Source organism: Astyanax mexicanus, chromosome 20 (genome assembly GCF_023375975.1).
Source record: "Astyanax mexicanus isolate ESR-SI-001 chromosome 20, AstMex3_surface, whole genome shotgun sequence".
NCBI lineage: Eukaryota > Metazoa > Chordata > Actinopteri > Characiformes > Acestrorhamphidae > Astyanax > Astyanax mexicanus.
Genome location: NC_064427.1, coordinates 39,688,731 through 39,698,193, shown reverse-complemented (window position 1 = coordinate 39,698,193; position 9,463 = coordinate 39,688,731). Strand labels below are relative to the sequence as shown.

The window sequence follows — 9,463 nt, the reverse complement described above, 5'->3', positions numbered from 1 at the left end:
ACCGCCACGCTTTACGGCAAAGCAATTCCACAGACTCGCCTGTAGAGGGCGACACGCACACACACACACACGCATTCGTCTTTTTGTGATTTTCCCATTTTCAGCATCACTGTAGCTAATTAGTGCTAACAGTGGGCACCCCATAGACACCATATACACCCCATTAAAACAAAACGGCATAAAACAGCAGCACACATTTCACTCTTTTTGCAATAAAACATTTGTTATTTTTTATACACACCTTTCAAACACAATTTATATTCTGTCATTATGCTATATTATGTCAATCCTAGCATTAATTCCTGGTGTTCTGTCGAATTGTCCTACCTTGTCGAACCGTGCTGCCCTAATGTAACCTTATATTTAACTGTAAAAATACAAAAGAAACGCTATTTTAGGGCATGTACCCAGTGAAATTCCAGTAGATGTACGTTATTAAATTTGGATTGCGTAAATCATTGTATCATGGCAAAGTTATGGTAAATATAGCTCATTACAAACTGATTTTGTATTTATTTATAATAATAATTGTAATTATTAGTTTCCATTTATAGTTTTGTGCAATGACAGTGCGTCCAGGTTGTTTAATGCAAATAAACCCCCCTAAAACAGATACATTTTAAGTAAAAAACACAAGAAATAATTAAATTGTGTAGGTCAGCGCATGCGCAGTACCTTTGGGAAGCATGTATCGATGGGTAGGACAATTTGACAGAACACCGGTGTGACGATAACGATGTAAACAATATAAAAGCCACATAAAACTGCCAGGAACGCCCACACCAGAACTATGGGTCTAAGAACTTCTAAATAATGTATTACAGACTCATGTAATGTAAGGTTTTCTTCCTTTTTATGATTTCTTACATTGTACATTTATTTTTGAAGACATTAAAGATATACTGGTGTTTTAATCTCAGTATCTTTATGAGGGAGTGTCACCTGGAATAGTTTTCTCAAAGAGTCTTAAAGGAAGGAGTTCCTGGAGGTGCTGAACAATAGTTGCTGCTTTTTCTTCATGCTGTGAATCTCCAGCTCATTCCAAATCGCCACTCTCAGTTGGTCAGGTTTAGATCAGAGGATTGTAGAGGACAAACACATTTTAATTTACTACATAATTACATGTGTTTCTTAATTGTTTTCATGTCCTGAATATTAATCTACAGTGTAGAAAATAAAATAAATAGAGGGGAAAAAATCTGAATAAGAAGGTGTGTCCAAACTTTTGACTGGTACTGTTTGTTACTATAGAATTATTGTCCAGCCATCTCTGAGGAACTGTTTTTCTTTGTTTGGTTCCTACAATATACTAAATACATTATTTAAACGAAACATAACAGCTGTTTGGACAAAAAGTGATAATAAATGACAAAAATTTAATAATTAACCATTTGCAGAAAACCTGTATTATTGAATTTAACTGATTCTAGATATTAACTAATTGTTACAAATGAATGTTTTAGTTGCATTTTCAACAAAATCACAACAAATATACACTGGATATAAAAGTTAATGAAAGTGAATTATTAGCCATGTATGTTTATTTTGTGGTATAAAAAGGAATAGGCATATAAATTCATTTTGCATGTGCAGTTTGAATAAATATGAAAGAAAAAATGACAGTTGTTTTGCTGTTTCACAGACTGCCCACATACTTCATAAATATATCAGAGCAAATCAATTATTGTTTGTCTTCATAATATTTCTAACACTTAAAGGACGACATTAAATTGTGGAGAGGGCATTAAACTTAACTCTATCTAAAATGAGAAACCTGGCAGTATTAACCTGTAACCACACACTATGCTATAAGATAAATACAGATTGTTTTTTATACAGTCTGTTCTCTCTCTGCTGATGTACTCAAAAAGAAGCTGAGCTGAGACGCATCACAGATACCAGTTCTGTTCAAATGTCTGACCATTTGCAGTGTGGATGCCCTTTTTCTCATCATTTACACATGAAAGCAAAGCTGTCAGCTTCTGATGTAGGCTTATCTTTGCCAGTAAATGTTTTAAATCATTCGCACTTCATCTTAGCAATGGTGAAAACTAGCACTTCAGATGGACTTGCAAACGACCAGGTCCACGCCCTTTAAGTCTTTTTTATTTGTGTTTCTGGACAAGGTGATGTTACATTGGGTGGATGGTCTATTGGTGCCATTTGATTTCTACTGAAAACAACTGATGTGGATACTACCAGGTAACTTGATGCTCTTGGCTAGTGCCTTATACATAAAACTGACCTACTAGCATTAACCAAAATGTTTATTTTAGACTATATTGTTTGTCGATTTTTAGTTTACTACATAATTTAAACGGACAAACTCTACTTTACACTGTGCCAAAATTTCTTGATGAACGGACCAATAGAAACTCTTCAAAATGACCTGAAATTAACTCTTTTTACATTGACTTTCATTGAAAGTTTAGAAGGTTTTTTCTCTCTCCTGTAAAGTTGCTGTTTTGGAGATAAGTGTTTTCCATTGGACAGTGATGATATCCATATGATTTGGAATATATGTCATGTTTATTGACTGAGATACCTGGCACACCTTTGGCCAGATAGGAAGGGTATATTGATTCTAGAGAACCCCTGCTGTGTGACATACTTATCTTGATGTTTTATTTTAAATCTAATCATTTTTCATCTTAGAGTCTTAGAGTTAAAAATAACAAACATATCTTGCTGCAGATCATGAGAAATTATGTTTGGAAATGAATACCAAAAACTTACAAAGAAGCATCAGGACTATACATGCAGTATTGATGGAAGCTAACTTGTGAGTTACTGTGTGTCATCAAGAAAAATTGATCTTTCCTTTGACAAGGTTGTACAAAAATGTCTGTAGCATAATTTAAAAGGCCCATAAAGATGTTATAAAGATGGCCCAGTTGCTGCTGAAACTTCCTTATTAGGACCCTTATTGCAATTACCCCACAGTGTCTGCAGAGTGTTAAAACATCTTTAAAGGTCTCAAATTGGTTTAGCTAATAAAAAGGCTTTAATTTGTCTCAAATGTCTTAAATCCATTTCCTAAAAGTCTTACCAGTTCCCCTGATAATAAATAAAATTTTGTTTTTATAGTCACACAAAGAATATCGCGATTTACTGATTTAACAACAGACTGAAATAAATGGAACTAACTGCATTACTTATGGCTCAGAGTGGTAGTATTTTAAATTATGTTAATTTCTTGCATATAGCTAATGGAGAGGTTACTGTTGGAAAACTCACATTTTGTACTAAACATTATTTTTAGGTACAAACACTTATATTTTAGGTTAATTTATGTTTGTTTGAAATACTGATTTGTCAGACAAAATTGCAAATCACAAGCATACTCTGAAATCAGTACATTATTATTGGTATTGTGTTTCCTTTTTTAAATTTAATTATATATAAAACAACATGTTATTTTATATATTAAAACTCTGGCTACTCAGTAATGCTACATTCGCAGCAGAAAAGAGGCGGTGGCTCTCTGACTTCACATGTATCGGAGGAGGCATGTGCTAGTCTTTACCCTCCTGGTGTTGGGGCATCACTAGAGATAGGGGAGTGCAGCTAAGTGGGTGGGGTAATCAGCTTAGCAGAATTAGATAAAAAAGGCTTACAATTATTTTTTATATACCAGTACAGTGCCCCAGAAGGTATAGCACTGTCTTCCTCAAATTTCACACTTAGAGTTCTCACCTACAACATTAGGACATTCCTGAAAAGCATTCAGAACAGTTAACCTGAGCCAGTTCTTTATATTTCTGCAGACCAGAGTTACCTCACACTACAGGTAATGAGCAGGGACTGGTGTAAACTCAGGCATGAATGGGTTAGTGTGTCTCTGAGATGAATCCACACATTCCACACTGGGGTCATTTTGCCTGGATCACATAACAAGACATTGTTGGGTAATGTTGGCAAACATTCCCCAGCTGCCCCCTCCGGGACGCAGAGATATATGCACCAGTGTAATAACCACTTCTTATAAAGGTGCTGGGCTATTAGGTGTACTCCGTTAAGCTTGGATGACAGTTTGTAACACATAATACATATTGTATTATGCTTTTTGTTGTTTTTTGCAGAAATCAAAGAGCCATGCTTTAGGCACTGGATAAACGTTAGCAGGGAAATGGTCACAGTAAACACAGATCAGCCAGCGTGTAGTCTTCTCACAGCCTTTCCCAGTCTTACTTCACTCACACTGGCAGGCCCAGGAAGTGATGTCATGGGCTAAAGCCCCACCCTCCCTCTACCTGAACAGAGGGAAGGGCCAGACACACACAAGCTGTCTGAACAGAAAGGAAAAAACAAGGAAGAGCACAGGTGTGTGACTTTCTTTTTTGCCTTTATGTGAATCGCAAAGGACGAAGAAGGAGCCCAAACAGGAGTCTTTATCTGGCAGCTTTTAAGATGGATGTTCAAGAGAGCTCCCCAGGGGTCATGGGGTCGCTGAGAACGTTTGACTCTTCTGAGTTCGGGAGCTGGGAGAAGATTGGATCTGGCGGATTCGGACAAGTGTACAAAGTACGGCATATGCAGTGGAAAACATGGCTGGCCATAAAGTGTCCTCCCAGCCTTCATGTGGACGACAAGTGAGTGGCTCTTTCTAATGGCTTTTAGAACTGAGTTTAAGCTCTTTTTTGTATGGACTGAGTGTATTTTGATTTTGTGTGGATGTGTTTGTGTAACAAAGAAAGCAGAAAGCAGGGAGGGCTGACGTGTGTAATAACCTCAGCTTTCTGAAGGGCAAGTGGAGTTTGCTTTATTGATATGGAGGCCATATGTGGGTCTGGTTCTTACGTTCTTACGTTCTCAAGGGCACAGACTGGTGTTTTGTTGAGTGTTTATTGATTTTGATTCTCAAATTGATGAGTTAGTTTGATGAATTAGAGTGTGTGTAGCTACATGAGAGACTGAGACAACTTTATAACTTAAAAAATTCAGTAGTAACTTATAATAAAGTTTACATTTATATATATTGCAATAATTCAAAAGTAAGTAACAGGCAACTAACTGCAAAATGTTTCATAACTAAATACCCCCAACTTTAAATGTTGGAAACGCTAACTTATGTAAGTGACTGTTACATACAAAACAACAAAAAATGGCACCTTTTTCAGACATTTGCTCAGCAGTTGGGAAATTACTTCCCAACCCCCTTTTCATGTAGTAGATTCAATGATATTGTATTGCCTAGAGGCATGATTATGCACCCCCACCTTACAAACACACACACACACACACACACACACACACACAAAAGCATACACATCCACAACCCCTTTATTTCAGTGCTGCTGTTTTTTCCACCTCAGTAATCTTACACTGTTCTTACACAGCACATAGGAATGTATCCAGCTTGTATATTTACCAGTTATGCATGTCATGGTTGTTTTGCATTAAGGCCAAGTTTAAATATTTAACTGAAAAAGTTAAATAATAAATTTTTAATGTGGCCATTTTCTGCCACATACTACAATATAATTTTAAAGAGCGTGAGACTGTGTGTGTTTCTGTGTGCTCAGCTGTGTCGGAAGTCTGATCTGAGTCTTATTCATCCAGGTCTTGTTAATTCATGTAATTTGTTTGCGTCTGTGTCTGTGCCTTCGTCTCCTCTTCACTGTGTCCCCAGGTCTGTGGTGTTTTGATAATAGGGTTTAAAAAAACTATACTAACTTTACTAACTAAACTAGACAAGAATTTAATTTGTTTTTTGGCACATTCTTGTCATTATACATTGTCTGTGAAACGTTTCTGACACCAAATATCGCAACAGTGGAGAAGGTCATGATAATATTCTTATTAAAGGAAGACGAAAGAGCCAGTTGTGTAAACGGCTGTAAGTGGCTTAAATTATGTAAGAAGTTATATTGCGATTTTCTTTGTCTGTCAGTTGTTGTGTTTCCTGTGAACTGTTATCTGCTCTGCTCTATGATTTCCAGTGGTACTGCTTCATTCCATCCGTTTCCATAAGCTTTAAAAAAACATACACATATGTGAATTAAATAAATGTAGAGTATGAATAGAAGTCTCCATCCCTATCTTTATCTGTACTCATATTAAAAGAGCATAAATGATCCATAAGGTACTCTTTGAGGCATTTTGGTTTAAATTTAAATATTTGTCACTATAAGCATAAATCTCTCATTGTTATAATTCAGTTTGTTTTAGATGTTTTAACTCTTTGCATCACATAATTTGATTTTACTTTTTTGATATGATTTACCTTTTTTATAATAATGCAACTATTTATATGCTAGTGAAATATACATAGTAAAAACAATAGAGCATTATTTTGGCTTGAAAATGGGTTATCATAAATGTCACTAAAATCTTTCTTTAAATACCAGGATAAAAAAGTCTAAAATACATGTATTTTTTCACTCCCAGATCTAGTTTCAGCAGAGTGCTGTATGTCAGTCTTGATCCAACATAGCAGTAAGTGTTAGCGTAAATAATCCAAACAAAGACTTGCTCAAGTTGCCTGTAGATATGACGTCATTTAATTACTTAGCACTATTTCATCAAATACCGTCACTTGCAGTAATTTTATATAGCCCATGATTACAAATTAAGGTGAATGTGAAGTTCTCATGACCGTTTTATGGTAGAAAAGAATAGGGCCCTTTTCTGCAACGCCTAGCTTCAGTGTATGCTGCTGTGATTTTACTTTTATTTTATTTTTTTGTTGGGGGGTGGTTTGTGGTGGTTATTGTCTTATTCATTACTTTCATATGTGAAACTGTGTGGGATAACATGTAAAACACACAGACCCATACCTAGCATCTTATTATTAGAAGAATATCCAAATATTAGCAATGTTATTTGCTCATGAATGGGCCAGACCAGAGACACAAATGGAAGTCTTCGTCATGCTCATTATGATATCTGCAGCAAACACAACAGTATTGGGGGAAAGCCCTCTAACAATAGCCAAAAAAAAAAAAAAAAACTGGCAGAATCCTGTTTAAAAAAAAAATCAACAAAAATAAGTAGCCTAATAAATAACATGAAATCAAATAAATATCTACTCCACATGTAAGAAGAATAAGATAAGCAATTTCAATAAATATTTTCCAAAACTGGAGCAAAAGTGGCTGATTCATGTATTGGGCATTTCTAATTGCGCTTCCATAGGCCTCAGAATAATTGGGTATATTGATAACTATCAGGTAGATGTGTGTGTCACAGTTTTACGGTCAAGAGGTGTGCTTTATTTTATCTGCAGCTACATAAACTGAGAGGGTTAAACATCTTATCAAGCCCAGGCTGACTACACGTCTCAGAACTTAGTAGTAAAGAGTACTAAAGAGATTCATTGTCTGCGTGAGATACAGATCAGGAGGGCTGCATGTCTGACATTAGTTGTCCTGAAGACGTGCTGCCATCGTCTTGTCACACGCAGTAAAAAAACATAAGCGGCACAAAGATGTCTACATAGGTCTACATGGAGGAATGTCAGCCCTGCAATGAAAGTCTGTTAACAGTATAGGCCTAAACAGGCCATCAATTGATGACCTCTGCATGCTGCTCTAATCAGTCCCCTCTCCATATAAACAAGCTGTAAACTCAAAAGCGGGCTTTGTCCTCCGTGGCTCTACCTGTTTGGGGTTTGTGCAGACAATGTCGAGTCGAGGAACCGGTTGCACCAGACCAGGGCTCTTTTTTTCCTCTTTAAGGGAATCTTTTGTCTGTCTGTAATGGATTGTAGAAAGAGATTAACAAGTGCAGTACACCTTTCCCTTTCCTATTCACTCTGTCCCCATTTTTTGTCTCCTTCACTCCCTATTTGTCAGCTCTAAAAGATTCACGCTGCCATATCAGGTATCCTTTGTAAATGATTTAAGTAGGGGGTTTAAGGTGCATTTAGGATCCAGGGGTGAATAGTGTGAACACAGATCTACAGTACTGGAGAATGTATTAGACTAGGAGTTTTTAACATCACCAATAAAGTGCTGATACATTTCTCCCCAAAATATTCAATTTTCTATTTAAATAAAATTGTATTTGTTTAAATTGTTAGTTGTATATGATGTGTTTATACACTGTATGGACAATAATAGTATTGGGGTGAAACTCTTAATTGTTAAAATCAGCCTTTAGGTTTAAGTACGTTGAAAGTGACCCTTATTGTCAATGTAGCAAAGATTTATAATAATAATAATAATAATAAAAAACAAAAACGATGCATTTACCCGTATTTATTTAATTCGAAAAAAAAAATAATAGAGAAACATATGCAAGTTAAAAACCGTTTCAAAGAAAGCAAAATTAAGAGTAACTAATATAAGATGATTAAAGTAATAATGGAAAAAAGTCAAATAAGAAGTAAAATAAAAAATATGCCTAAAACGTTTTAAATAAAGTTATAAATGTAAAAAAAAAACAATGAATGTAAGATCAGACAAGAATATAAAAGCTAAACTATTGACTAAAATAATATGATTCTAATCAAAATAATAAGAGTTAATAATAATAAGTGTTGATTTAATAATACAAAAATAAACAAGCAAAAAAGTTTTAAAAGCAATGAAACAAAAACTGAAAATAAGTTTGTCTCTCTTTTCAGTTAAAAATAAACGTAGCTCACAAAACTCAAACTGCTGCTAATGTTAATAGGATAGAACTCACAATAAGTCTGTTGAAGAAATCTGTTGAAGTAAGTGTTTAGGAACCACAGCAAGACTCACCTAAACACTGAGATAAACCGGATCAATAGAAATGCTTCAAGATTACTTGACACAGGGGTGAAAAATAAGAAAGTAAAAGTACTGCATTACTGTACTGAAACACATAAAAATGTCTGTATTGTCTGTATGTAGTTCTAAATGTCGAAAATATTTAAGTTTATGTAAAAGACAAACAGTGCTCAGTTTCAGTAGTGTAATCTAATTGAAATGTAAGTCATTACTAATCATATTCACTAATCGTAAATCTGATTACTTATATGAAAACCTTTCAAGCCTCTTTATTCAGTGGGATGAATTGCATTACATTACATTACATTACATTACATTTGGCAGACGCTTTTGTCCAAAGTGACTTACAATAGTCAAGTACAAAAATAATAGAAGTTAAAGGTAAAACATAGAGGAGTGAAGGAGGGGAAGAAGGAAATGAGGTTAGAAGTAGTTAGTTAGTTAGAGGTGTTAGGAGAGTAAGTGCTCTTTGAAGAGCTCTGTCTTCAGGAGTTTATTAAAGATAGTGAGAGATTCTCCTGATCTGGTAGTGGAAGGTAGTTAGTTAGAGGTGTTAGGAGAGTAAGAGCTCTTTGAAGAGCTCTGTCTTCAGGAGTTTATTAAAGATAGTGAGAGATTCTCCTGATCTGGTAGTAGAAGGTAGTTAGTTAGAGGTGTTAGGAGAGTAAGAGCTCTTTGAAGAGCACAGTCTTCAGGAGTTTATTAAAGATAGCAAGAGATTCTCCTGATCTGGTAGTAGAAGGTAGTTAGTTAGAGGTGTTAGG

The 9,463-nt window shown here is 35.3% G+C and overlaps 1 protein-coding gene across 2 annotated transcripts in view; it reads left to right on the top strand.

The window, feature by feature from the left end:
• The window catches only part of ripk4 (receptor-interacting serine-threonine kinase 4), a 29,551-nt gene that overhangs the window by 1,324 nt on the left and 18,764 nt on the right, over positions 1-9,463 (top strand). The window contains exons 2-3 of one of the 2 annotated variants that reach the window (XM_022681492.2): positions 2,127-2,202; positions 4,364-4,592. In XM_022681492.2, the coding sequence (XP_022537213.2) occupies positions 2,187-2,202; positions 4,364-4,592 (245 nt within the window). In that variant the 5' untranslated portion in view covers positions 2,127-2,186. Of the gene's footprint in view, positions 1-2,126; positions 2,203-4,082; positions 4,593-9,463 lie in introns of those variants that run through there. The other variant, XM_022681494.2, reaches the window with a different exon arrangement.